Below are 27843 nucleotides of genomic sequence, written 5' to 3' on the forward strand. Positions count from 1 at the left end.
GTTTCTTTTCCCCCACCACGTAACACTGCCTTCTGGGATCCAACAAACCTGCCTGCTTCCCAGGAGAGGGAAGGGGAGGGAAGGTACCAGCATTTACAGAGTGCTTGCAAGCTAGGGGTCATGCTTCTCTTCTGGCTCTCTTTGCAGAAGGGGAGTGGAGAAGATGCACCCCTGGGAGGCTGAGAGCCATCAGTATAACAGGGACAGAGGCTCTTTTGTGATTAAGTGCTGGCGATCCGAGATCTATAGGAGACGGGCATGCTCTGCTGTGGAAGCCAGGCTACTCTCAACATTTGGTCCTGGTCACTGAGGGCGGAGGACCAGGGAAATAACACCAGGGCACCACGATCTCTTCTGCAAGCACCTCTCTACTCCTCCTCCCAGTCCCCTATTGCCATGAAAATGATTCCATTTTTTTCTCCAAAATGGAAAGCAAGGAGACAAAAGGAAATTATCAGCAGAATGACGATGGAATAGAATGTCTTCAAATCTCACTAACATTCAAACAGTGGAGGACAAAGATATATAATAACTGGACAAGGGATATAAAGAGAAATAAGGAGAGAGCCCCTCCAATATGTATTACCAAAAAATCTCCATTTCTGTTGTTTATTCACTTGCTATATTTCTAGATGACATAAGCCAGTTATGTGGCGGTTCTATGGACTTGTTACATCGCTCAAGGCCAAGATTCCCAAAAGGAGCCGGGAGGAACAGAATGCTGAGGTCAGCACTTTTCTCTGGCATCAAGTTTTATGTTAGAATTTTAATAAATAAATAGGAAGAGAAGGAATGTGTTGATAATACTTTTAAATTTCATATTTACAGAGGGATATATGGTAGAAAGTGCTGGTACGCTTTCAGAAAAAACAGCAACAGCAACGATTCATAGTTGCCATAAGGATAATGATTATCTTTTTTCTTACCAACATCTGAGCATCGACCCAGGACGTGCAAAGACAAAAGAAGAGAGATCTCACATCCCACAGTCAGTGAATGGGTAAGGGAGACCATCACAAGTGTGATTACTTTCAAGACGATTATTAACATAAACAAGTTTCCAGAAAGGACAGGAAGATAGGGAACTTTTATTTTAGATGGTAGGGCAAAGTTGGGAAGAGGAGACCATGAAGGCCAACTAGGAAAATTGAGGCTCACTAAATGGCTGTCAGGGCCTTTCATGTTTTTATGAAAGTACAGTAGCAGACACTGCATCCCAACTCCCCTTCTGGACCAGAGGGCACAGTGCATAGCTGCAGATGAGGCAGGGCCAACCACCAAACAGCAGAGCTTGGCACCTCGGGACTGCAGATGAGGCAGGGCCAACCACCAAACAGCAGAGCTTGGCACCTCGGGAGATATGATGGCAATGTCTGGGCACAGAAAATCTAGAAATCCCATCTGTCCAACAGAAGCATCCCCTCCAGGGGCTGGGCAGAAGAGTGCAAACCAGGGCTGAAGGGGTGTGGCTGAACCATGGACAATAGCATGGAGTAAGTGAGTTCCATAAGGAAGGAGAGGTGGAGGCTTGCGAAGTTCTTCAGGGTGTCTGCTGATAAGCAAGGCCATCGTAAAATAAGAATGCAACATCTGGATGCTGATGTAGTCATCTGGGAACATGAAAACACTCAGTATTTCATTTGGGCAGTTCATGCAAAAAGCGTTAATTGAGTACCTACTGTGGGCTAGGCAAATTCTTGCAAGATATCCTTTCTTCTCTATATATGCTTCCCCCCGCTTTTGCAACTAAATGGCTTGAGTCAAGTTTATCCGGACCCCTGAAAATCTCTGGTGCATTCGTGACACATCTGGACATAGGTATTGTGACCTCCAGGTGTGCTCAGACCTTAGCCTTTCCTACTATTTAAAAAAACAAGTATTAGTTGAGCCCTGCTGTCCTGGACAGTGTGCTAGACTCTTTCACATTCTCCCGTTTGATTCTTACACCTCTGCCTCCTGGTGCCGGACATCATCTGCTTTGGTCTGCGCTTCCTCATTTACCCTCTTCCCCTGGTAACAGTACTCCTTTTTCTTTGGAAGATTGATCCTCTTTTACTCCAAACATGTAATTATGGTCGGGGCGGCCAATTATGGTGCTCACCCCCGTGGTGATATGACCTCCCTGGTCATAGTGACTAATCTAGGAATAAACAAATAACCCAAGCCTGGCCAGAGTTTTCCCCAGTATGTTTCAAACTAGGGTCAGGAGAGAAGTTCTGGCTTTTTTTCCCTCTGATCTCAAATTGAAAGCTAAGGCCAGGATTCTGGACTTTCAGAAGCAGCCTGGCTAAGAGAATAAAGCCAGTGTACAGAGACTAGAAATGCAGAGTAAGATGGTGGAGGCCAGATATGGCTTTGCCCTACCGTTGATTTGGTTCTTCGATGCAATCGATTCCCCTTCCCTGCTTCAGCTGATTCAGTTAGGGTTTTCTTGAGTACAACCAAGAGTCCTTCTAAGGTGCTCACTTATTCAGACAAATCCCAGAATCTCAGGCAGCCCCTTCAGCTGACCATGAGGCTCAGATACTGTTCCTCTGAGTTTCGACATCCCTTTGAAGTTATCTTGTTTCCTCTGTAGCTACCCACACTGCACTGGTTCCAGCTCATAATTCTAGACTAAATATTTATCTTAGGGATTCCCTGGTGATGCAGTGATTGAGAATTCGCCTGCCAATGCAGGGCACACGGGCTCGAGCCCTGGTCTGAGAAGATCTCACATGCTGCGGAGCAACTAAGCCCGTGCACCACAACTGCTGAGCCTGCGCTCTAGAGCCGGCGAGCCACAACTACTGAAGCCCACGCGCCTAGAACCCATGCTCCGCAACACGAGAAGCCACCGCGATGAGAAGCCTGTGCACCGCAACGAAGAGTAGCCCCAGCTCACCACAATTAGAGGAAAGCCTGCGTGCAGCAACGAAGACCCAACACAGCCAAAAATAAATGTAAATTAATTAATTAATTAAAAATTTTTATCTCGGCACTGCAAAGATAGGCTGGAATTTTCAAAGACTTGACTAAAATTCTGAGGGCTGACAACAAGCAAACAAATAATATGAGGTAATAAATGTACAGACATTTATTACAGATTACAGAAGTCTTCCACAAGCTTACTTCAGGGCTTGCAGATCTATATTACTGCCTGAGCTATCTTGAAATTGCTTCATTCTAATCCTGAAGATGTGGCAAAACGTTTTAGCAGTTCAGCCTGAATTCCTTGCTTCCTAGCTATGAGTCTGGCTCCACATAGACAGCATTGTTTAAAAAATTAAAATGTAGCAAAAACCAAATTGATTTTTAGATGCAGAGATCTGATGTTGAAATGCAACTCCTCCCTTGTATAGCTGTGTGACCTTGGGCAAGTTATTTAGCTCTCTATGCCTCCGTGACCATGTCTGTTAAGACAGAGATCACAATATTATAAGATAATTCTGAGGATTAAGTGAGATAAAACATGCAAAAGGTTCAGGGTTGATAAGTGAAATTTCCACTGTACCCCAACCCCAAAAGAGAGCAAACTATAGGAGGAAGCGTCCACCTTTTTTCTGGTCCTCCCTTGCCTCACCGAGAGAGAAGACGGGTGACTTAACTGCTAAGTTTGGGGAAAGGAACTCCACCGTGTGGCTCAGTCCCTCCAGAGTCTCCTTCTCTGGAACCTGGCAGCCTATGTGTGGGCAGGTGCCGTCTCATGTCTTCTCCTCCATTCAGCCAGCTTACCAGACAGGCTCAGCCCCTGCAGAGAAGGCCTGGAGTTGGGGGGTCATGTTTAATTAGGAACACTTTGTGGAAGTGCATCTAAGCCACATTCTCCAATCAGCTTTGTCTGTAAGAACGTGGAGGAGTTTTAGTTTCCATTTGTGTCTTGTGCTTGTTTCTTACTTGAGAGGGGACACAGGGGTATTATTCACTGACACCGCCCCCCATACTCCCACCCAAAGCCCCTTTACTTAGCTCGGCCCCTAGTAAGCGCTCAATAAGTGCTTGGACATCTCTTCTGGAAGCCTAAATTTCTCTCGAATCAGTCTCACAAGTATCACAAATTTGGCAAGGTCCCCAGAAGCCTCCTATGGGGAAGACTGAGCACCCTCTAACCCAGTGACTCAGCAATGTGGCCTTCTTGCTTTTGACCTCAGGCCTCATTTGATGACTTGCAGGTTCCTAAAAGGCTTCGCTCCTGATATTGGCCAGAGAGCCCGAACAACAAGGCCTCAAGCATACAGCCTTATATCTTCATTCCACTTTAAAGAATCAGCTCGTCCTTGGAGGCAGAGGGCGAGCGGTGGGGGATGGGTAGAAGCATGCCGGGGGGCTATAAATATGTGTATGTGGGGTGCCTATTCCCTTTGAATTGCCAACAAGTGACTTAGGACCAGGAAAGCTTTACCTGAACATGGGGTTCTGCCCCAAATATCCCGTTCACAGCGGTCCCCATCTCAGTACTTCAATAGCTATGTTGGAAAGCCTGACAAGAATGGACCCTACCATGACCTTGCTGTGTGGCCTTGAACAAGTGCCTTCACCTTTCTGGGCCTCAGTCTCCTTGACAGATAAAGAATAAGACCATTGGACTAAGTCTGAACAGGAAAGAACCAGTTGCTGGGAAGGAATTGCTCAGCTGCCCTCGTGTGCTGGCTCTCTGTCTGGTGGATGGGTAGATCTCCAGTTCCCCGCTCCCACACAGGAGACTCACAGAAGGATGGTCAGGGAGTTTTGTGTTTTCCATTCTCATTTCTTGAAGAGCCCAAATTTAGGTACAGTATTCTGCATTCTCCACCCTCCTCTAACCTGCCTTTTGTCCTGGAAGCCCACCACTGTGGGCTATAATCAGGGCATTCTCATCTCTGGCTTTGACTGTGTTTGGCCAGTGGGAGGCAATGGCAAGACAGCAGAGGACTGGGGGAGAAAGAGGGGGAAGCGAGACTTTCCCGATGCCTCCCTGCTCTCCTCCTGGCTCTGTGTCCCTGGCAGTGGCGGCATTTTGGGGTCACCACTCCTGTTGGGTGGCCTCTCTTCTTGGACTCCAGAACCCATTGGTCCTCCTCACAGGGTTCCCTCCCCTTGTCTCCTCCCATGGAGGAGTGCTAAAAGGACTTCATCCTGTTGTCAGTCGCTAAGGACCTCACATCTCTCGTCGGTTCCCTCTACCCGCACACACCTCTGCAACCAGTCCATCCATTAACACCCCACTCAGCAAAACTTTTGAATGTGCCTTCTTTTTTCTGCCGTATCTAAGTGATACAGACTCTGACTACCTGTCTTCTGACTCTCACAACTGGTATTCTAACCAACCCCAGCTATGGAAATGTTCATCTAGAAGACCAAGAGGCAAGTTCTGAAGAGGCAAAGCAAAGATTCTGGGCACCTGCCTTACAGCTGCTCACACCGTCTCTGGTCCTCAGTGCTAATGAGTAAGTGGAAAGTCATCTAATGCTCTGCTACCACATGACATATTCTACCTAGCACTATTCTTTTGCTCACCATCATTATCTGTATTGGTGTATAAACTGCATTCCTCTTACCATCTATCTCATTTTTGGTGGACAGACTCCCAAATTCCTTCTCTTTTATTTATGCATAACACATGAATGATTCACAAGTGGGAAAGTCAGCAGGTCCCCTTCGACCTCAGTCTTCTCATCTGTAAAAATGGGATAATAATACTCTCACCCTCATAGGGTTGGCATGAGGATTAAATGAGTAACATCTGTAAGTGCTCTGAAGAGCAGATGTAAACTATTAGCCAATACTATTATTATCCTCTCATCTGATTTCTCTTGCCTCACTTTCCTATAGCCTCTATGCAGGAAGGGGAACAGGGAAGTTGGCTAGCTTTCAATGCTTTCCTCAGCACACGTTTCCTCTCCACACCCCATTCCTGAGTAGATGTCCTTCTCTGCCACCTTTTCATCCCAGGAAGCTCCTGGAAGGGCAAGCAGGGAAGTTGTGATACTTATGTTTTCTGCTTTCAGTTCTAGACCAGTGGTTTTCCAATGGTAGCCTGTGGAGCCCTGGGGTTCCCAAGAAGCCCCATGGACCACAGAAAGTGGTTATTGCTGAAGGTCACAACTTTCATCTTGCTTTTTTTTAATTTTATTTTTTATTAAAAAAACTCTTTTTGGAGTATAGCTGATTTACAATGTTGTGTTAGTTTCAGATGTACAGCAAAGTGAATCAGTTATACATATATCCACTCTTTTTTTTTTTAAGGTTCTTTTCCCATGTAGGCCATTACAGACTATTGAGTAGAGTTCCCTGTGCTATACAGCAGGTTATTATTAGTTATCTATTTTATATATAGTAGTGTGTATATGTCAGTCCCAATCTCCCAATTTTCCCTCCCCCCAACTTATTCCCTGGTAGCCATAAGTTTGTTTTCTACCTCTGTGACTTTACTTCTGTTTCATAAGTAAGTTCATTTGTACCCCGCCCTTTTTTTCTTTTTTTTGCGGTACACAGGCCTTTCACTGTTGTGGCCTCTCCCGTTGAGGAGCACAGGCTCCGGACGCCCAGGCTCAGCGGCCACAGCTCACGGGCCCAGCTGCTCTGTGGCATGTGGGATCTTCCCGGACCGGGGCACGAACCTGCGTCCCCTGCATTGGCAGGCGGACTCTCAACCACTGCGCCACCAGGGAAGCCCTGTACCCCCTTTTTTTTAGATTCCACATATAAGTGATATGATATTTGTCTTTCTATGACTGACTTACTTCACTCAGTACGACAATCTCTAGGTTCATCCATGTTGCTGCAAATGGCATTATTCTGTTCTTTTATATTGCTGACTAATATTCCATTGTATATATGTACCACATCTTTTTTTTTTTAAAAAAAGACATTTATTCAGCGTCATGATCAGACTATTACATTTAGCAATCAATAGCATGGGTGCAAAAATATATATATATACATTAAAATGCTTTGTTGGAACGCTTTACACTTTCCACAGAACAGAAACTAAAATAACCTGTTATACAATTAGTCACAAATACAGTCCTCAAGTTTTTATGCCCATACACATGACCATTGTCTAAAACATATCTTCTTTGTAGCAGCTAGGCCCTGACACCACTGTGCTTGGCTGAGTTCACAAATCTGTTGTAACCCGTAGCTTCCCTGTCACTTCTCTGGCTATCCTCTCCTGCTAAGCTTTGTTTCCTGGCAGTAATCAAAACCTTCTGCCACTGCCACAGCTACTGCTGCTACTGGAACCACCACAGCCACCTTGGTTTGGGGGTTTGGCAAAGTATTGGCCTCCACCACCATAGGGGCCAGAACTTCTGCCTCCAAAGTTTCCTCCTTTCATGGGTCCAAAATTTGAAGATTGATTGTTGTAACTGCCAAAATCAATGTAGCTTCCACCACCTCCAAAATTGCTTCCATCGTTACCAAATCCATTATAGCCATCCCCACTGCCACCATATCCACCACCACTGCGGCTGCCACCAAAGCCAGCTCGACCACTGAAGTTTCCTCCACGACCAAAGCTGTCATTCCCACCAAAACCCCCTCCACGACCACCACCAAAGTTTCCAGAACCACTTCGACCTCTTTGGCTGGATGAGGCACTAGCCGTCTCTTGCTGAGATAGGGCTTTCCTTACTTCACAGTTGTGGCCATTCACAGTGTGGTATTTCTGAATGACAATCCTGTCTACAGAGTCAGGGTCATCAAAGGTTACGAAAGCAAAGCCTCTCTTTTTGCCACTGCCTCGGTCAGTCGTGATTTCAATCACTTCAGTTTTCCCATACTGTTCAAAATAATCTCTTAGGTGATGTTCTTCAGTGTCTCCTTTAATGCCACCAACAAAAATCTTTTTCACAGTTAAGTGGGCACCAGGTCTTTGAGAATCTTCTCTTGAGACGGCCCTCTTTGGTTCCCCAACTCTTCCATCCACCTCGTGTGGCCTTGCCTTCATGGCCGCATCCACCTCCTCCACAGTGGCATACGTGACAACCCCGAAGCCTCTGGAGCGCCTGGTGCTTGGATCCCTCGTTACCACACAGTCTGTGAGCGCTCCCCGCTGCTCACAATGGCTCCTCAGACTGTCATCAGTTGTTTCAAAGCTCAAACCTCCAATGAAGAGCTTCCGCAGCTGTTTGGGCTCTTTGGGTGACTCTGACTTAGACACGATGGCAGTGGAGGCGGGCGAGGGGGAGACATCAACGATGCTTACTCAGCAGCATCCACGGGCAGAAAGGAGATCTACCGAATGTATCTCTTTACTACATCTTCTTTATCCATCCTTCTGTTTATGGGCAGCTTGCTTTTATTGGAGACTTCTTTTAAGATTCTGTTCGAACAGATGTCCAAGACTTAAAGTTGAAAATCCCTGTATTGGGCTTCCCTGGTGGCGCAGTGGTTGAGAGTCCACCTGCCAATGCAGGGAACACGGGTTCGTACCCCGGTCTGGGAGGATCCCACATGCCGCGGAGCGGCTGGGCCCATGAGCCATGGCCGCTGAGCCTGCGCATCCGGAGCCTGTGCTCTGCAACGGAAGAGGCCACAACAGTGAGAGGCCCGCGTACTGCAAAAAAAAAAAAAAAAAAAAAATCCCTGTATTGCTGTTCTGAGATATTGAAGTCCCAGATTTTACAACTCTCAAGGCTAATTTCTTTGGCCCCATTGCCAAGAAACTTTATTCCATTCAAATCATTTGTATTCTTTTCCATTTCTGATGTTCTGAAATAGACATGTGAACAAGCAAATCTTTGTGTACTTATGTGAGTTGCGCTTCCCAGGTGCTCTTCATGTTTAGCCAAAACTGTCCCCTTAATTCCCAGGGAATTCCCTGGGGAAGATAACTATAACATTTTTTAACAATAGAGACATGTGAAGGCACTTGACTTTTCCTGGCCCCTGATTTAGCGCTGGAGTACTTCCACCCCTTGGAATCCAGGGTTGCTAGGGGACTATCTATGCAGTTCAAGACTTTGAACTTGAGAATACGTTCAAAGCCTATTCTCTGTTCAGGCACAGAGAATACGAATTCATGAAGGGAGCAAAGCTCTAATCTCCAGATCTCTGCCTGGAATGCTCTTATCTCACCTTGCCACAAGTGTCCCTCCCATTCTTCATTTGGGTCTTTGTCTCAAATGTTATCCCGTTAGAACTGCCTTAAGACTGGGGCAGGAGGAGCCCCTACCTTTTCTTCTGAGCTCTCTGGCCCTCTTCCAGCCACACCTCTTTCCACAGAGCTAGAAGACCATGGGCCAAGGGGATGAGTCCACCCAAAGTCCCTGTGCCTCACCCCTTTTAGATCATACTGTGGGTGCATGAGACCCTAGAACTCCCTACCCCAGTAGCACCAGGCCAGCTTCTAGAGACTGCATCAGCCTTTTTCCAAGGTCTGTTCTCTTAAGGAACCAAGGAGCGGCTATTTGCTGGAGGTATAGATGGAGCTCAGATGTGCAGACAGGGATGCTATAGGTGTGGGCACAAGTTCCCTTGAAGTATGGGATAGAGCTGGGGTGCAAAGAGTAGGAGGAAGGTTGAGGGCCAGGGACCAGTTACCACCTAAGCAGCCCCATTCCAGTGCACATCTTGGGGGAAGTCTGAGATTTCTAAACTTAAGTTTGGCCTTCCAGATTATTATGAAGGTATACTTGTCAACATGAAAGGACAGGAATTTTACATAACAGTTTAAATTGGTTTATAATTTTAAATTATGTAGACATATGATATGTGTGCCTCCATTTGCACTATTTACCCTGGCCCTGCAAATATCAGGGATGGGCCCATCACTGACCTCCCTGTCTAAAATAAAATACCACTTCCTCTGTCACTTTATTCTTACCCTATTGTACGTGTCTTCATAGCCTTTGTTAACATAGGATCTACATTTACATCTCTCTATCCCTATCCACACTAGAATGTAAGTTCCATGACTGTAGTCTTGGTTTTATTTACTGCCTCAGCCTTAGTACCTAGAGCAGTGCCTGACACAAAGAAACCACTCAGTAAATGTTGAATGAATAACAAATCTAGTCTCAGATGGCTTACAGGTGAGGTGGCCTAACCCAGCAGACACAAAGGGAAAAGATCACGTGACAGCACTCTGAGGAACGCCTGCTCCTGTTAAGATAACTCAGCACCGGAACTACAGAAGGTAGACCACAGAAAATTAATCATCAACACTTTAGTACACATGAACACAAGATTAGTTATCAGGTTACTCGTGAGAGGGATATGTAAGTGAATATGGAGATCTGTGTGTAGGCTGGAGAGTTAGATGTGGGGTACCTGGGCTGCTGGGAGCCCCAGTTGGAGGAGACCAGGTCTTAGGTGGCCAGACCTGCGTGCTGAGGGAACTCTGATTCCACCCAATGGACCACGCCAATCCAGCCCAGACTAAAATGGAAGGGGGCCTCTAATTCATAATTAGGAAGCCCTCAAATAATATTTTCCTTAGAGGATCACAGGCCTTGGGGAGTGCGGGGTGTGGGCACATCTGATCCCTGTGGCGTCATGGTGTCACAGAGACTGTCCTACCACCCGTCCTTCTCTGCGGGGTGTGGGCACATCTGATCCCTGTGGCGTCATGGTGGTCACAGACTCAGAGACTGTCCTACCACCCGTCCTCTCTCTCCCTTCTCTCCCTTCTCTCTATTGTACATGGGAGAGACATGTACAATAGGGTAAGAATAAGTTCTAATTCACAACTTCTTATCGCTTGGTGGGATCCCCAGAACCTTCTGGGAACAGCATAAATCGGTCCAATCTATTCCAACGGACTCTTTTCCCGTTGGATACGGGCCCTGTGAGAAGCCAAATGACTTCCCTGAGACCCCAGTAGCGACAGGAACGCGGGCCTGGGACTCTGCCCTGCGGATGTCCCACACCTATCATTTGGCGGCGGGGTGGGGGCTCCAGGGCCTGGGCTGAGCTCCCCGCCTCCTGGGGCCGAGGCGGGAACCCGACTAGCTCTGAGGTCTCGGCGGACTGCGAAGGGGGCGCTCGCAGCCTGGCCCGGACTCCAGCGCCCGGTTCCGGTTTTCGTCCCTCGTCGGCTTTCCTGCCCACTGGCCGGCGGGCGGGGCGGGGAAAGGGGCGGCACCCGGCCACGGTGGGCGGGGTCACGTGGCTCCTCCCCGCGACGGAGACATGAGGTGCGGTGGAGGCGCCCGGCACCTAGTCGTCCGAAACTTGTGCGCAGTGGTGGACTCCGCGCAGCTGCAGAGGATGGAGTGCTGTGGACGCGGCTCCGGGCCGCAGCCGTCGCTGCTGCTGCTGCTGCTGTCGCTGCTGCTGGTGGTGCCCGGCGCTGGCGCAGCCCCGCGCTCGGCGCTCTACTCGCCTTCCGACCCGCTGACGCTGCTACAGGCTGGCACCCTGCGCGACGCCGTGCTGGGCTCCCACAGCGCCTGGGCGGTGGAGTTCTTCGCCTCCTGGTGCGGCCACTGCATCGCCTTCGCCCCGACGTGGAAGGCGCTGGCCAAAGACGTCAAAGGTGAGAAACTGGGTGCGGGGGGAGGCTCGCTCCCCTCGCCCCACCCGGGCGGATCCCCGCCACCTGCCTCACGGAGGCCCCTTCAACGCTCTCCGCTTCCTCCTGCCTGTCACCTCCGCCCATCTTCCTCTCTGCCCCTCCCAGTTCCCCCCAGTTTCTCAGCCCTCAGCTCCATCTTTAGCTCCCGCCCCTCCCTTTCTTTTTCCCCTTGACCGGTGTCCCGAGTTTTCTCCCCGTCCCCGCGGTCTGGGTCCCCAGACCTGCTCTGCTTTCCTTGTCAGTCTTCTGCCGGCTTATGGCCCCCATACCTGCGACGTGGTCTCCTTTGTTCCTCCTCCCTGACACCTTACGGCTTCCTGTAGTTCAGCCTTGTGGCAGACCCCTTCCTACCAATTTCTCCAGCTGCGGTGGGATCAGTGTTGGGGAGAAAAAGAACTGATACTCATTCTGCCGCCGCCCCTATTCCCACTCCCTCCTTCCTTTCCCCACCCGTTGGCTAGTAGATCCTGCTGGTACGTAGACTTCCTTTCTCAGCTGTATCTTTGAGGCAGAGTTTCCCTGTTTGCTGTTTCCCGGCCGCTCCTGACCTGCTGCCTCCAGCTCCTTAGCTTCTGGGCCACATCCTTCGCTTTCCCCCTCCTTCTGCACCTTCTCCTTCTGCTTCAACCTGTGAGCCCAGAGGCCCGACTGAGGGCAGCCTCTTGGTGTGGGTTTGGCCCTTGCTCCATTTTCTCCTTCATTGGCCTGACCACTAATACCGTATTTCCTTCATTCTAAGAGACTGTCAGTTGTGAGACCCACCATTCATTTACTAACAGCCGGAGGGGTAGAGGGATAAGACCACCAACTGCTAATAGAGTTATAGAGATTTAAAGGTGTACTCCCTTACAGAAAGGTTAATGTTTTTAAAAACTTAAGATTGGAGCTGAGTAAATATGGCAACAATAGTAATGAATATTTATTGAGTGCTTACTGTATTGTATGTCAGACACCTTCCTGAGTGAGTACTTGATGTGTATTATCTCAGTTTCCTTTGCACAGGTAAAGATCCCTGTGGTGTCATCCATCTGCCTAGACCAGGTAGTGGGTATTTGGTGGGGCTGGCGTGGCGTGATGGTAGTGGTTTGCTTCTGATTTGCTGCCTCTGAATGGAGTTATTTCCTGATAACTAGGTGGTGCTAGGGCCCTAGCAGGGCTGCTGACCTTCAGTGGTCACTGAATGAGGCATCTTAGGGCATAGGCCTCTTCCTGGAGAGGGAGGAACTGGAACTGTTGTTCCCCTGCTGTGCTGTTTTCTTGATACACTCAACTCTTTGCAGTAGAGTAGTGCATTTGTAGATGTTGGTTTTCAAACTCAGGCCACCTCTTCCCTTGAGCAGCTTGCAAGGTGGTTCCTGAAGTGGTTAGATGGAAAGATGTATCATCTGTTAGCCATATGGTCTTGGAAAGGTTTTTTTTTTTTTTTTTTGCGGTATACAGGCCTCTCACTGTTGTGGCCTCTCCCGTGAGGAGCACAGGCTCCGGACGCGCAGGCTCAGCGGCCATGGCTCACGGGCCCAGCCGCTCCGTGGCATGTGGGATCTTCCCGGACCGGGGCACGAACCTGCGTCCCCTGCATCGGCAGGCGGACTGTCAACCACTGCGCCACCAGGGAAGCCCGGAAAGTTATTTTTAAACGAAACCAGTGAACCGTTTTCCCTCCAGTTTACACGCAGACACTTGTCTGCATGCCTCTCTGTTCCCATCACTTGAATGTGCCATTTCTCAGCAGCTCTTCACACTGCATCATTTCAGTGATGTCAGCACATCTGGTCAGGGCAGGAGGTAGGAAGAGTGTTGAACTTGGAGCTGGAACACCTGAGGGGCACTAGGTGTTCAGGGGACACTGTGGGCCTGAACGTCATAAGAATTCCTACATCAGTTTACACTTTGAGGCCATAGAAGTCCCTTAATGGCCGCAGGTGGACTCAATCTAGAAGATTCTTACATCTTGAGAGTGCTGGACAGAAAGATTAGCTTCCAGCTGACTCATGGGTTTGGCCTCTGGCAACCCAGAGTTTTCCAATGAATTGCACATCCAGATTCTGACCCAGCCTGCTCCTGCATGAGGGTTGCCACTTCCCAAAGGGGTCTTCTCCCCAGTGCATGGAGTGAGAGTTTCCCTAAAAAAAGCAAATCAAAATTAACGTCAGAAAGGAAAATGGTGTCCGTAGAGATGAACCACAGTCCATGGGGGATGGGAGATTCAGGTGAGAACTCGAAGTCTCCCATGAACCATGGAGCTGTCAGCCCCCTAAGCAAGATCACGTTGCGGGGAGCGCCGGCCGAACCTGGTGTTGGCCTGCAATGATAAAGAACACTTCCACTCCAATCCAAGGAGGTGTTTCCTGGTGAGGCCCTTTAACATCTCTGTATTCTGAGGTTCCTTGAGAAAGTTTGGTCGTGGGCTGGCAGAGGGTTGCTCTCGCACCACCCTGGGCCCGCGGGCCTGTGGCCCCTGCCCTCTGCCATTGGTATGAATGCCTTGGGTAGGAGCAGTGAGACCATGGAAGGTCATGAGGAGAGAGAAGAATTTTGCAACCCTGCCCAGCTGGCCTCAGGCATTTAATCTGACTGGCCAGGGCTCATTTCTTCAGTAAATTGTAGGCTAGGTTCTCTGGGGCAGTTGTTACCCTGGGGCAGAGCGCTTCTTTCTAAGGATCTGGCTCACCCCTTTCTATTCCAGAGCAGCTCTTACTGCCTCACTGTTGTGTTTGGGAAATTGATTGTGTTCATTTTAGACCTTCAGTCCTCATCACTGGCTAATCAATCAGCAAATACTTGTTGAGTGACCTCTGTGTGCAGAGTATTGTTTACATTGCCATTGGGTAAATCACACAGCAGGGAAATTGGCACCAGTAAGAAGCTGTATTTGAAAAGGGTCAAAAGAGCGTAACTCAGTCATTTCTTGTTTTGGGAATTCAGGGAAGGGGAAAGTGACAGAGGCCTGGTCACCAAAGGCCTTTATCTAAGCAGTTATTTATTATACACTTGCCTTATGTCAGGCACTGTGCTAAGGGCCTTTATAGGCCGCTGTTGTATATAATCTTTATGAGAAAATATCTGAGCAACAGATAACTTTTTTTTTTTAACCGATAAGTAACTTGCCCAAGATTACACAGATGCTGGAGGGGGTTCTTTTTTTATTTTATTTTTTTCTATTTTTGGCCCCACCATGCAGCATGTGGGATCTCAGTTCCCAGACCAGGGATCAAACCCACGCCCCCTGCAGTGGAAGCACAGTGTCTTAACCACTGGACCACCAGGGAAGTCCCTGGAGGAGGTTCTTTTTTTTTTTTAAATAAATTTATTTTTGGCTGCATTGGGTCTTTGTTGCTGTGTGCAAGCTTTCTCTTGTTGCGGCGAGTGGGGGCTACTCTTGGTTGTGATGCACAGGCTTCTCTTTGCGGTGGCTTCTCTTGTTGCGGAGCATGGGCTTTAGGCACGTGGGCTTCAGTAGTTGTGGCACACTGGCTCAATAGCTGTGGCTCATGGGCTCAGTAGTTGTGGCTCATGGGCTTAGTTGCTCCGCGGCATGTGGGATCTTCCCGGACCAGGGCTTGAACCTGTATCCCCTGCATTGGCAGGCAGATTCTTAACCACTGCGCCACCAGGGAAGTCCCTGGAGGAGGTTCTTGAACCCAGCTCTTCCTGACTCTCCAGAGCCTGGGCAGGTGGAGAGCGGGGAGAAGGAGGAAGGGTACTCCAGGTGGGAAAATGACCTGTGCAGAGTGTGGAGATGAGATTTGTAAGGCGTGGGTGTTGAGTGACAGCCAGCAGTGTTGGTTTCCTCCTTTTCTCTCCCAGGGCCGTCCTCTCCTGCTTGTACCCGTGCGCTACTAGTGCAGAGCCTGGCGCAGGGTAGCAGGTCACTGAACACTCATGCAGACCAATGGCACAAGCCTCACGGGATTCCAGATGAGGCTGTGAGTGACCAGGTCTTCTGGGGCTGCCGTGGCTCCTCTTGACTCAGACCTGGGGTGTCATCCAGGTGTGAGGGGCGGGGAAGGCATTTTGTCCACATCATGACCTCACTGCCCAGAAGCCGGCAACAAGGAGGAAGGGATGTCGTGGTAATGGCATAGGCCTGGCCAACTCTCTGTGTCAGGAGGACTCCTGGAGACTCAGGCAGGGGTCTCATTCTGACCTCTCGACCTGACTGGCTCTTGTGGTTTGGGTGGGTCTGGCCCCTGCCTTAACAGAGGCCCAGGCTGCTTAGAACTCGGAGGCCTCACGGCCATGCTTCTTGGCGAGAGTGTTTTGCCATCCAGCACCCCATGGTTGTCAGAGCTGGGAAGGACTTGAGACACCTTCCTCTTGGCCCTCATGTGACCGGTGAGGAAACGGAGACCCAGAGAGGAGATGTGTGGAGCTCATGGTGCTTCGACCAGTTGCAGCTGTCTGCAAGCCCTGTGACTCTGGGTCCTGTGCCCCTTCCTGGCCTTGTGAGTGGGGTGGGTATGCCGCCTGTGACTCCAGAAGGAGCCCATCCCCCTCACCAGAAAGCATCCCCTCTCCCGCCACCCAGGGTCCGCAGCTGTGCTGCCTACACTTACCTCCCCTCCCGTCCGCTCCATTTGCTCATTTACTCTGTCAGTGGGGAGAATACTTTGCCAAGGCAGTCATTGCACCAGGAAAGTTTTTTTTCTCCCTAAGAGTAGGGCTGGACTGAGACTGCTAATCCTTTTGGTGTTAGGCCTGCAGGTTGTGGTATTAAGTCACCTGACACTTTAAAAAGCCTCTCTCACCCAGCTCCGTACCTCTTTGACAGCAGTGCACTTCCCGTAAATGCAGCTTTGCTTTACCAGTGGAGCACCCAGATAAGGGTCCTCTCTATTCCTGGTACTGTTACTAGAATGACGAATAGTCAGGTCCGCAGTGATTCGGGTCAAAACAGAGCTTTATAGGTCATTATGGCTCATTAAGGTATTGACGTTGATATTCCTGGGAAACATTTCTCAGCCCGGACTCTCCCAACACCTGACCGGCCCCAGGCTCCCCCGCCCCTCCCCCTCGGGCTGGGGCTGGTAAGAAGAGGCACTGGTTCCATTTAGTGGAGGTACAGGGAATCAAGGCGTAAAGAGAAGGAGTGACGGACCTTCCAGGAGCTGGGAGCTGAGAACTCTCAGGCATCACCTCCCGCCTCCATCCCCATTACTAATACCCACCCCACCCTGTCCCCTCTGAGTTTCCTGGCTGGTAACAGAGAAGCTCTCTGTTGTGTCCTGGGCCCTCTTGAGACCACCGGGGAGGCTCAGATCCTGGGTTCAGATCCCACATTCACCACTGATTAGTTGTGTGCCTCGGGCACAGTTATCTGATCTCTATTTTACAGTCCAGAGATGAATAAATACCTCCTTACTTTCTTCATAGCGTAGCTGCGCACATTAAACTACATCCATTGGGCACATGATAAACTCTCTATATGCCTGATATCACTATCATCTAAGTAAAGGCTGAGTCTAAGTAAAGGCTGAGCGTTACTATCTAAGTAACGCTGAGTAAAGGCGTTATAGAGAACGGTATGTAGCTAGAAGAGGAAACTGTCTTAACCATTTTCTCTCTCATGGGGAAGGTTGTGACTGGAGCAGACAGCAAAAGTATAAAGGCAGCATCCTGACCCCGGTGAGGCAGAGGGACAAAAGTAGGGTTTTGGGTCTGGTAGCCCTGGGACCACTTGGAGGTCTCTTGGTCTCTGTCCTCGTTTGTAAAGTGGGTAAAATGGTGCCCACCTCCAATGGCAGTGGTGGAGTGGGAAAATCTGGAGGACACAAAATCTGTGGACGCTCGCTGAACACTAGCTTTCTGTCCTCTCCTCTCCCTGTGCCTTCAGAGCCTCATGCCCCAGCGGGCAACAAACAACAACTCTGGTCCGAGGGATGGTGGCCTGCACTCTTGGAGAGGAGTGGAGTGGTTGAGGCCTGCTGTCCTTGGTCCCTGCCAGGTGGCCCTGTGAGACCCCCTGCCAGGGGCCCTCACTGGTGGAAGGACACAAAAGTGCCACTCTTCTGCCCTTAGGTCTAATTGACTTGCTGATACTTTTGAGAACAGCTGGGCCTCTCCTGGGGGTCTCCCTGAAAAAAGCCCTAGATGCAGAGCCGGAGCCAAGCCTGAAATGTGCCAGATGACCCTACAGGGTGACCTGTGCTTCCCACCCTCTGCTGGGCCTCCCTTGGGCAGGAGAGGAGCCATAGAAAGGAGGCCTGGGGTGCTCTGCCTGTGATCCAGGGCAAAACCCCATCCCTTGGCAGCTCACTTCTCCTGCATTCACAGGTGATGGGCATTAACCTCACCCCCTGCCTGGACCTGAGGATAGAGTAAGGCTGAGAGAAGATGTTCCAGCCCTGTAGCGGCCCCGGGACTGGGTCAGTTGTATCATTCAGTCGATAGTCACTGCGCACCTACTGTGTGCAGGATAATGGGGAAGCTAGGCAAGGAGGATGCAAGGATGAAGAGACATTTAGGGATGGACAGGCTTGTAACTGTGTGGTGGAAACGAGAACAGGGTCCTGAGCCTTGGGCTTGGAAGGCAGCTCTTCCTGGGGGGAAAAATCCCGTTCAAATTGAGTTGCACCTGACAACTGGGAGTTTGTTGGGAGGGTAGAGGTGGCTGTGGGAATAGCCTAGATGAGCACTGTGCTTTCAAGGAAGGAGAAAACTTTTAGCGTTCCTGGAGCATAATTTGGGGAAATGGTAAGAGGAAGCTGGGTGGGGAGGGACCAGATTAAGAATGGCCTGACGCCTGTTGAGTTTTCTTCTAGAGGCAATGGGAGCCCTCAAAGAATATTGAGTAGAGAGTGACATAGACCTGCGGATAGAAAAGATCACTGGTGACTGGGTAGGCTGGTGATGGAGCATATTAGAACCTTGGCCAGGAGGGAAATGAGACATTTCATCTGGACAAGAAACCCTGCACTAGCTCACTAGGAGGGTGGGTCAGAGGCGACGTGAGAGGTAAAGAACCCGGGGGTGGGGAGAGGAGACATGGGGGAGGGCAGGAAGAGACTCGGGACTGGGGGTGGACAGGACAGGAAGCTGGTTGGTATTATTGGTTCCGCGTGGCTGGACTGCCTGACTCTGTCCCTCCTACGTGGCGCTGACAGTGGGGGAGGGGTCAGGGGAGAGCAGAGTGTCAGGGAGGGCAGGAGGGATGCTGTGCCAAGCCCAGTGTGGAGCAGACCCTGGTCACTGACCACAGCAGGCTGCCCTTCCAGCTAGATGTAAAGCTGAAGGATGCAGGCCATTCGGGTTGGCGTGTATCTGTAGCTCAAACTGTTGCCCTCCTGTGCTAGGGGAGCCGAGAGCTCCCCGGAAGGGGTTTGGCGAGATGGGGTAGCGGGGAATGTTAGTGTGTGGCTCACCTGTCTCTGCCGAACACTTCCATTCACACCCCATTCCCCCATCCCCACTCCCTCCCTCCCGCCAGGATTCAGTGCCAAATGTCCATTGCCGGCAAGAAAGGAGAAGGGGAGAGCGGGTGGGGAGGGAGCGGGTGTTGCCTCTAGCCTGCCTCACAGTGCCAGACCCCCTGCCTCATGTCACCCCAAGAAGGACCAGCTTAGTTGCTCTGAACCTTCGGAGCCTTTCCTTTGAGGGGTGGGTCAGGGGTGTCTGGGAGGCATCCTGGCTTTTCCATACATCTGTTGTGGAAGTGAGGGTGACACTCCTACCCTAGGCATAAAAGGTTCTGGGAGCTCTGATGCCTTTGGAAGTAGTGGTTTTTCAGATGTTGTAAGGGACAGGTTCTGGGGCGAGATAAGAGGTCCCGGCAAAGCCACAGGTCTCAGGGATGTTATTTGGATATTAGTCTTCTGTCATTAGTGAGTTCTGTGTGGGCTGCCTGTGTAAGTCCCCCCACCCCATCCTGTGCTCCAGGTGGGAGGGGTAGGGCCCTGTGGGGAGCATGTGTGCCCTCCCCGACTCCTCAGGCAGGCTTGCCCCTTCCCTCATCGGCCTGGAGATGCCCGCGTTGGGGAGGGTGCTGGGGAGCCAGCCCTGAGCCCCAGGCCGGCATGCCCACGCTGGCCCCTGCCTGCCTTCCCGCGGCATCGCCTCTGCAGCCCTGTTCACTCTCCCCTCCTCATCTGCTCACCCCGTGCCCTGGTTGCCTGTCACCTGGACTGACGGTCAGGGCTCCACTCAGTTCTCGCCTTTCCTGCCAGGCCCCTGCTTGGTGCCCAGGGTTGGTCTGCCCTGCGGCCACATACCTTCACAGCCCCGTGCCACACGGCGTGGCACCAGTGCATCGCCAGCTCACCGTCTGTGCAGCTTCACGTGCACATCCTCCATCCCGGCGGGAGCAGCCTCACTGTAGTGTGGCACTTGGGTAGGTGCTCCTGGGGCACCTGACCTGGAACTGGAGCTCAGGAGGCCTGCCCGGTAGATGAGTTTGTTTTCTGTTTCCCAGATCCGGGGCTGTGGCCCAGAACGGTGCCATTGTTCTCTCTGCCAGTAAGTTCCATCGGAGGGAGGCCTTGTGGTCTGGGGCCTGATGAAGGAGCAGGGTGCCCAGGCAGCCGGCCTGGGGAGCTGTTATCTTCCAGACTTTGGCCTCAGGGCTTCTTTCCCTGTGGCTTCTAGATCCCAGGTGTCTTCGCCTTCCTCCCCTGCACTTCTGCCTCCACCCCTGGCCGGGGGGCCGGTCCCCACTACCCTGTGTCCCACCCGCCCAAGCTGGGCTGCTGGCCACTACCTCTGGCCTCAGAGGCCTTCACCGAGGGTCCACGGGGAACTCAGCACTCCTGAGGCGTGCTCTTCACCCCTCTGGAACTGATCATCTCTAGAGGGCAGCAGAGACAGAGGCAGTATCCCAGGGGCTTTTCCCCAAGAGGGCCAGGCTCATCTCATACCTCTTTTCAGCTCCTCCAGCCCCTGTGCCCCTCCCCAACTGCAGAACGGGGGACACAGCTTGCTGTTCTGAGTGGGTTACCGGTGCTATTTAACTGTGTCCTAAGCACAGGCTAAATGCAGAATAACCCAACTATCTCAGAGGCCGTGTTTTGAGGAAGGGGTGACCTTTCTCCTAAGAGCTTTGGAGGCAGGTGCCGTGGGCACTGGTGGCGGTGGGCGAGGTCAGCAGGCAGAGGTGCCAGCCCCTCTTACTTACCTCAGGGTTTTTTCCGTTTCTTTTTTTTTTTTTTTTTTTTTGTCCTTTCAGGTTGGAGGCCGGCGCTGAATCTCGCCGCCCTGGACTGTGCTCAGGAGACCAACACCGCAGTCTGCAGAGACTTCGACATCCCTGGCTTCCCGACTGTGAGGGTGTGTGACCAGGAGGGGTGAGCGGGCTCGGGGGCAGTGCTGTCGGAGCACATTGTCAGCTGCTCCCTGCTTCCCTGGTGTCTGCCTGACTGCTGGGCTCTGTGGTGTCCTCCCAGGCTTCTGGGCTTGACCTGCTTAAATCACAGCCCCTAGAGCATGTACCTATTTTAGAGGCAGAAAGGGATGTGAGCTGGGAGGCAGAAAAGAAAGAGGCTCACTTGGTCTGGCACATTCTGCCCGTTATAAGGAAAAGGGGCTGTGTGTGGTTGTGTTGGGATGGGCAGATTGTAGCTGTGAGAACTAATCATCACCTGAGCTGGTGAGAGCTCCCAGCTCCCAGGGGCCTCTTTCCAATCCATTCCTCTCCCGCCTGACCTCCCAGCCTTAGAGGGCTGATCTGAACCCTGTAAAACCAGGCTTTAGGCTCTGACCCACCTGTAGGCAGGATCAGACTCAGGGGGTCTCATGGTCCCCCAGAAAAGGTCCCCTGAGACAACTGGCCAACCTCATCCACATCAGGCCAGTGCCTTGAACCCAAGAGGCTCAGAAGTGACCTGGCAGGAGAGCCTTAGCCCAGTGCCTCGGGCAGCAGGGATCTCCATCAAGGAAGACATCACACCCAACACACGAGGGCCCTGTCACCCCGCCTCTGGCTGCAAGTAGCACGAGTTCTCTGATGAGGCCTTGCCTACCAGCCTGCCCACCGCGGGGCATCAACCACTTAATTAACATGTGGACAACTTCCAAGGCTCTCACATCAGAGGCCCTGGGAAGCCCAGAGCAGCGAGGCTGTGCCATTATACTTAGCGCCCTCCCCAGAGCTCAGGCGCAGCCGTAATCCCGTTAGTTCTCTTCCAAATTAAAGAATCCAAATCAAAATCTCTCTCTCCACCTATAAATAATTAGCCTGCTCCCACCAGAATGACATCTAGAAAAGCAATTTAGTCTGTGGCCACTAAGAATAATCAGGAGATACGTTCGGTAGATCTCCTTTCTGCCCGTGGACGCCACCGAGTAAGCATCGTTGATGTCTCCCCCTCGCCCGCCTCCACTGCCGTCGTGTCTAAGTCAGAGTCACCCAAAGAGCCCAAACAGCTGCGGAAGCTCTGCATCGGAGGTTTGAGCTTTTGAAACAACCGATGACAGTCTGAGGAGCCATTGTGAGCAGCGGGGAGCGCTCACAGACTGTGTGGTAACGAGGGATCCAAGCACCAGGCGCTCCAGAGGCTTCGGGGTTGTCACGTATGCCACTGTGGAGGAGGTGGATGCGGCCATGAAGGCAAGGCCACACGAGGTGGATGGAAGAGTTGGGGAACCAAAGAGGGCCGTCTCAGGAGAAGATTCTCGAAGAAAGACCTGGTGCCCACTTAACTGTGAAAAAGATTTTTGTTGGTGGCATTAAAGGAGACACTGAAGAACATCACCTAAGAGATTATTTTGAACAGTATGGGAAAACTGAAGTGATTGAAATCACGACTGACCGAGGCAGTGGCAAAAAGAGAGGCTTTGCTTTCGTAACCTTTGATGACCCTGACTCTGTAGACAGGATTGTCATTCAGAAATACCACACTGTGAATGGCCACAACTGTGAAGTAAGGAAAGCCCTATCTCAGCAAGAGACGGCTAGTGCCTCATCCAGCCAAAGAGGTCGAAGTGGTTCTGGAAACTTTGGTGGTGGTCGTGGAGGGGGTTTTGGTGGGAATGACAGCTTTGGTCGTGGAGGAAACTTCAGTGGTCGAGCTGGCTTTGGTGGCAGCCGCAGTGGTGGTGGATATGGTGGCAGTGGGGATGGCTATAATGGATTTGGTAACGATGGAAGCAATTTTGGAGGTGGTGGAAGCTACATTGATTTTGGCAGTTACAACAATCAATCTTCAAATTTTGGACCCATGAAAGGAGGAAACTTTGGAGGCAGAAGTTCTGGCCCCTATGGTGGTGGAGGCCAATACTTTGCCAAACCCCCAAACCAAGGTGGCTGTGGTGGTTCCAGTAGCAGCAGTAGCTGTGGCAGTGGCAGAAGGTTTTGATTACTGCCAGGAAACAAAGCTTAGCAGGAGAGGATAGCCAGAGAAGTGACAGGGAAGCTACGGGTTACAACAGATTTGTGAACTCAGCCAAGCACAGTGGTGTCAGGGCCTAGCTGCTACAAAGAAGACATGTTTTAGACAATGGTCATGTGTATGGGCAAAAAAACTTGAGGACTGTATTTGTGACTAATTGTATAACAGGTTATTTTAGTTTCTGTTCTGTGGAAAGTGTAAAGCATTCCAACAAAGGGTTTTAATATAGATTTTTTTTTTGCACCCATGCTGTTGATTGCTAAATGTAATAGTCTGATCATGACACTGAATAAATGTGTCTTTTTAAAAAAAAAAAAAGAAAGAATAATGAGGGAATGCCTTTGAAGACTGAAAAGCCAAGCATTGTCCCTGGAACAAGATATCTCTGAGTTCAGGGGCTTCAGTTGCCAGGCAGAACCATGAACCATATCTGAGCCTGATGACGCCAGGAGAATTCATCTGGAGAGCAAGGCCCCAGGCTCCTCCAGCAACATCCAGCTCTAACTGCATGTGACCTTTCTGTTCTCATGGCCAGTGAAATCCTGCTGCGTTCAGGGTTTCCACAGCCCCAGAGGGCTCCCTCCCACGCTCCTGTTACCACTTACGGTCAGGGCCTAAGCCCCCATTCAGCTGGCCTGGGGAAGTGTCCTGAGCCAACAGCTACTGCCGTATCATTTAGAGGTGGCAGCGGAGACATTGTCTGTCAACTGTCTCTTTTAAGTCAAAGGCTTCCATGACAGGGCCATTGTCCTATCCTTGGCCCCAAGATGTGTAACTTAAAATATTCAAAATTACTCTCCAAGGGGAGGACGGAGCCCTCTGTTCCTTCTGCTGAAGCAAGGCAAGCAGCCCCGCGTGGGAAGCTGGGGGAAGATCAGTGTGGCAGCAGGAGTCCCTGCACAGGGGAAGGGGGTTGGCATTGGTCCCGTGGCCAGGTCGGGACATCCTGTGGGGGTTCGGTGGGGGCTGGTGCCTGGGGCATTCTGTTTCTGTCTGAAAGAGGCTGGGGCTTGGGGGGGTTGGAAGGAGATGGCCCAGGTATGTCGGGAGATCCAGAAGCTTCTCAGCACCTATCTGAGTCATTCAGGACACACAGCCTGAGTGCCCCAAGTGACTAATCATCTCCTGCTGTGGGAGGGGTGCTGGCAGGGCCCTAAGCTGGGCTCCTTAACTGCCTTCACACTGGCGGCATCTGGCTGGGCTGGGCTGAGCTGGGCTGGTAGTGACCTGTGCATTTCTTACGAGCTCCAGAGACCAGTGTTGTGACCTCCCCTCGGCCAAGCCCTCCCAGCCTCTCCTGAGGAGCCTGCAGTTCAGTTTCGGCAGGGAGAGGGGCTCTGTGCCCTGTCCTTAGGGCTCTGGTCCAGGGTGCAAGTGGTTCTAACTCCTGATCAGTCTCTGTTCTAAGGCCCTAAGCAGTGGCTTTCAAACATTGTTACTGTGACCTACAACATTTACAGTGAGATCCAGAAGTTGGTTTGTATCTGTTATCCCTAAAACAAGTGTTTCATAAAACACTATTCTTCGTGCGTGCAGTACGTGCTGTTTTCTGTTCTATGTATTTTTTAAAAAGTACTGGCTGTGATTCACTAACTTGATTTTACAACTTACCACTAGATTACTTCTAGTTTTTGGAAAACACGACTCAGATTCCAGATCTCCAGAGATTCTGGCCCGTTGAGAGCCCGGTGTGCGTGTGGGCTGCGTGGCTGGACCCCCTGGGAAGCAGTACACCCTAGAGGTGGGCCTGGCTGCCAGCAGGCCAGAGAGATGGCCCTGTACCTGTCTGCCATCCCCTGGGGACTGGAGCCTGTCCTCGCTCCCACCCATCAAGGCTGAGAGCTCTAAGATGAGGACATGTGTTGAACAGGAGGAGAGAGTGTCGCTGGTATGACGGGGACAGGCCCGTACAAGAGTATGGCCACTCCCAGTAACATGTGTCATTGTCCCTTTCCTCTGCCTCCTGCGCCTTGTCTCCGTGAGCAAACAGTGAGCTTCTACCAGCCCAGCCTGTTTAGCAAACAACTGGCCCTGCAAGGCGGTCCAGCTGTGTCAGGGCCCTATCAAACTGGAGCCGGTGCCCATCTGGAAGAGAACAGAGGGGAGGGAGGGAAAGGTAGCTTAAAGCTGGTTTTGGCTGGAGCTTGGGGACCTAGAGGCTGGAACTTCAGGGCTAGGGGCTTTGCCAGTGGGCTGCAGGAGTGCCCCTCAGTGGGTAATGGAGTAGCACCCTTTGTAGCCAGAGGCCTGGCCGGGATCAAGATTACAGGAAGCAGCAGCACTGGGTGGGAGAGGACAGAAGTCTTCCCTTTGCAAGATTCTGAGGAGATAATTGACACGAGTTCAAATCCTGGCTCCCCTGCTTACTGTGACTCGGGAAGTCATTTAATGCCCTAGCTGCTGGCCTCAGTTTCTTTGTCTGAAAAATGGGATGATAATATCTACCTAATAGGATTGTTGCCAACTATGAAATGAGGTCTTACGTGTGAGAGTGCCAAGACACTCTGCGGTATTAACCAAAGTTCCATAAATGTTAGTTGTCTTCCTTCCTGTTGCCCTGTGGGCTCGTGGTAGCCCCTCTGTGACACCCCATTTGAGGCAGTCCATCCATCAACAGCCGTTGAGTGAATATTTGCTTGGGGCACAGCACTGTGCTCATCGTCATGGAGAAGCCAGACCTGTAGGCCATGGCCGGAAACATAAGCGAGGCCGGCCAGACAGGAAGGCGCTGCGCACAAGGGCACTCAGAGCTCCCAGCTAGTTGACAGGCAGAGTGATGTGTACATGGTGAACGCTGGGGGCGTTTGCCTGGGGTCACTGAGTTCTTTCCTTCCCACATCAGAAGAGGACTTCATGGGGGAGGAGGAGTTCCCGGAGGAGGGAGACTTCCAAGTGGGTGGAGCTTGGCTGGGAGAGAGGAGGAATGTGGGCGGGATGTGAGAGCAGAGGATGTGGGTGGAACAATGTGGGGAGTTGAGAAGGCTGGTCTGGCTGGAGCAGAGGCTCTTGTGCGGGGCTGAGGCAGGACCCTGGAAGGAGGGAGCCCAGGGATGGCAAGTCCTTGAATTCAAGGCTGGGAGTGGGGAGTACCGTCTGGGCTGTTACTTTTTGTGGCTCTTGTGAGATGTCAGGGAGGAGGACAGGACTCAGAAAGACATCTCCTGCCTCTCTCTGGAAAAAGGAGATAGGCCCCCGTCTCAGCAGTCACCTGCCCTCTGCCAGGTCTTTCCTCCACTGACGGTCCACAAGGTAGGAACAGTTAAGCTTCTGCATCCTCGCAGGCTCACTGTAGGGTATTTGGAGGTCACTCTCCTTAAAACTTGTTTTGAAAGCTTGGATTCAGTGCCATTGATGGTTGCCACTACAAAGCGTGCTTTCTGTTTAGCCTTATTTGGCCCCCAGGAAAGGCAGTTGCTCCTGGATAGGTTGGTAAAGACCTGCCCAATGCCTTCTGGTCACCTGCCTTTGGGGAGACAGGGAGGATTCCAGGGGCTCCATGGTTGGGGAGGGCAGAAGCTCCTGTGGCAGGTGTTGAGAGGAAAGGGACTGGGTGCTGACCGCTTCTGGAGGAAAGGAAACTCCCTGCTGGAGTCTTAATTGCCTGTTTCCAAGGAGTGGTGGCCCTTTCCCTTGGGTAGGACACACGCCTCCAACAGCTGAATTAATAAGGATGCAGATTCATAAGAGGACAAAAACGTGCCCTAACTCGATTTTAATGTGATTTTTGCATGAGCTTCCAAGCTGATCAAAGGGTAGAGATTCTCTGTTCAACTGAACAGATGTCCTTTGAGTGTTTCCTAAACATTGTGCCAGGCACTGTGGGGCTTGCAGAGGTGAATAAGCTATAGTCCTGCCCTCCCAGGTGGGAGGTGGATGGGTGGGAAGTGCGGGTTCAAGTCCATCGTAGCTGAAATGTAGGGAATGGGGGCGGGGCAGTGGGAGGTAAGTGGGTGGAGGCAGATCCTGGAAGGCCTGGAACGCTCTGAGTTTGGACATTATTCCTTGGCAGTAGGGAGTCATGGAAGGGCTTTGAGGAGGAGGGACATGATCAGACCAGAACTGTCCCTTAGAAACCCAGACAAAGTGGCAGTGAGGGTGATGGCTCCATCATTTGAAAAGATGGAGCATATGACCATTTCTGAGGGCATGAGGCGGGGACAGGTAGAGACAGTTGTAGTGGTCCAGTAAGTAGGTGGTAGGCTCTGGTCTAGAAAAGGCAACTGGTCTCAAGGACTGTAGAAGAGATATCACAAAGGTCAAGTTCACAGACCACAGGCGTTGTGGGAGAGGGAGATGCTGGTCTGGGTGATGGGGAGGAGGGCGATCACTGGGTGAGGGAAGGAACATGGGTGGAGAAACAGGTTGTGGGAGGGGTGACTCAGTCTTGCAGAGTGTGTGTGTATTGGGGGAGGGCTGCCCTGACACCTGGAAGAAACAAGTTAAGACAGGTGAGGACCTGAGACGGGGTTCAGGTCACAAGCCATTTGGACAAGGTAGATGACATCAGCAAGGGAGACAAACAATGGGTTGGTTTGTCCATTCACCCATTTATTCACTCATTCATTCAAAAGCATAGCTTGAGCCCCTCGTTTGTGACAGCGCCTCCCAGGGCTTTTTAAACAGAAGAGTGCCATGATCCGACACGTGGCTGGAGGAGAAACTGGGGGCAGGAGATGGCACAGGAGAGGAGTCCAGAGCAAGGCTGGGACAAGGGCGAGGGGAAGGCTGTGAAGGTGGCCATGAAGGCAAAGAAGGAGAGTGGCGGGAAGATGTGGCACAAAAAAAAACCCTGGCCGAGGGGGGAGAAACAGGCAGTGATAGCATCAGATACTGCAGAGAGAGTAGGAAGGGCTGGAAGGTCATTGGACCAGCCAAAGAGAAGGTCAGCCGAGCTTTCCAGGAGTGGTCCCAGCTGAGTGGTGGGGGCATGAGCCGCAGCCAGCTTCGCGGGAAGGAAGAGGACTGAGGACAGACACTGTTTTGAGAAATTTGGTGGCACCGGGAAATGGGACATGCAGCAACTGGAGAGGCCTCTGTTCCCATCCT

At 51.3% G+C, this 27843-nt stretch overlaps 2 protein-coding genes and 1 pseudogene across 2 annotated transcripts in view; 2 read left to right on the plus strand and 1 right to left on the minus strand.

Moving 5' to 3' along the window:
• Nucleotides 1–7159: 7159 nt before the first annotated feature.
• On the minus strand, nt 7160–10460 carry LOC136117921 (heterogeneous nuclear ribonucleoprotein A1-like). The gene is made up of 3 exons (XM_065870932.1): nt 10415–10460; nt 9137–9188; nt 7160–8162 (listed from the first exon to the last, which is right to left on the minus strand). The coding sequence occupies exons 1-3, from the start codon at nt 10458–10460 to the stop codon at nt 7160–7162; spliced, it is 1101 nt and encodes a 366-aa protein (XP_065727004.1).
• A 712-nt stretch (nt 10461–11172) lies between these two features.
• Nucleotides 11173–27843, plus strand: part of QSOX1 (quiescin sulfhydryl oxidase 1) — a 39820-nt gene continuing 23149 nt past the window's right edge. Inside the window, exons 1-2 of the mRNA XM_065882449.1 lie at nt 11173–11440; nt 20637–20737. Of these exons, the coding sequence (XP_065738521.1) occupies nt 11173–11440; nt 20637–20737 (369 nt within the window). The remainder of the gene's footprint in view (nt 11441–20636; nt 20738–27843) is intronic.
• LOC136132269 (heterogeneous nuclear ribonucleoprotein A1-like) lies at nt 21203–22764 on the plus strand (annotated as a pseudogene).

Source organism: Phocoena phocoena, chromosome 1, assembly GCF_963924675.1.
Source record: "Phocoena phocoena chromosome 1, mPhoPho1.1, whole genome shotgun sequence".
NCBI lineage: Eukaryota > Metazoa > Chordata > Mammalia > Artiodactyla > Phocoenidae > Phocoena > Phocoena phocoena.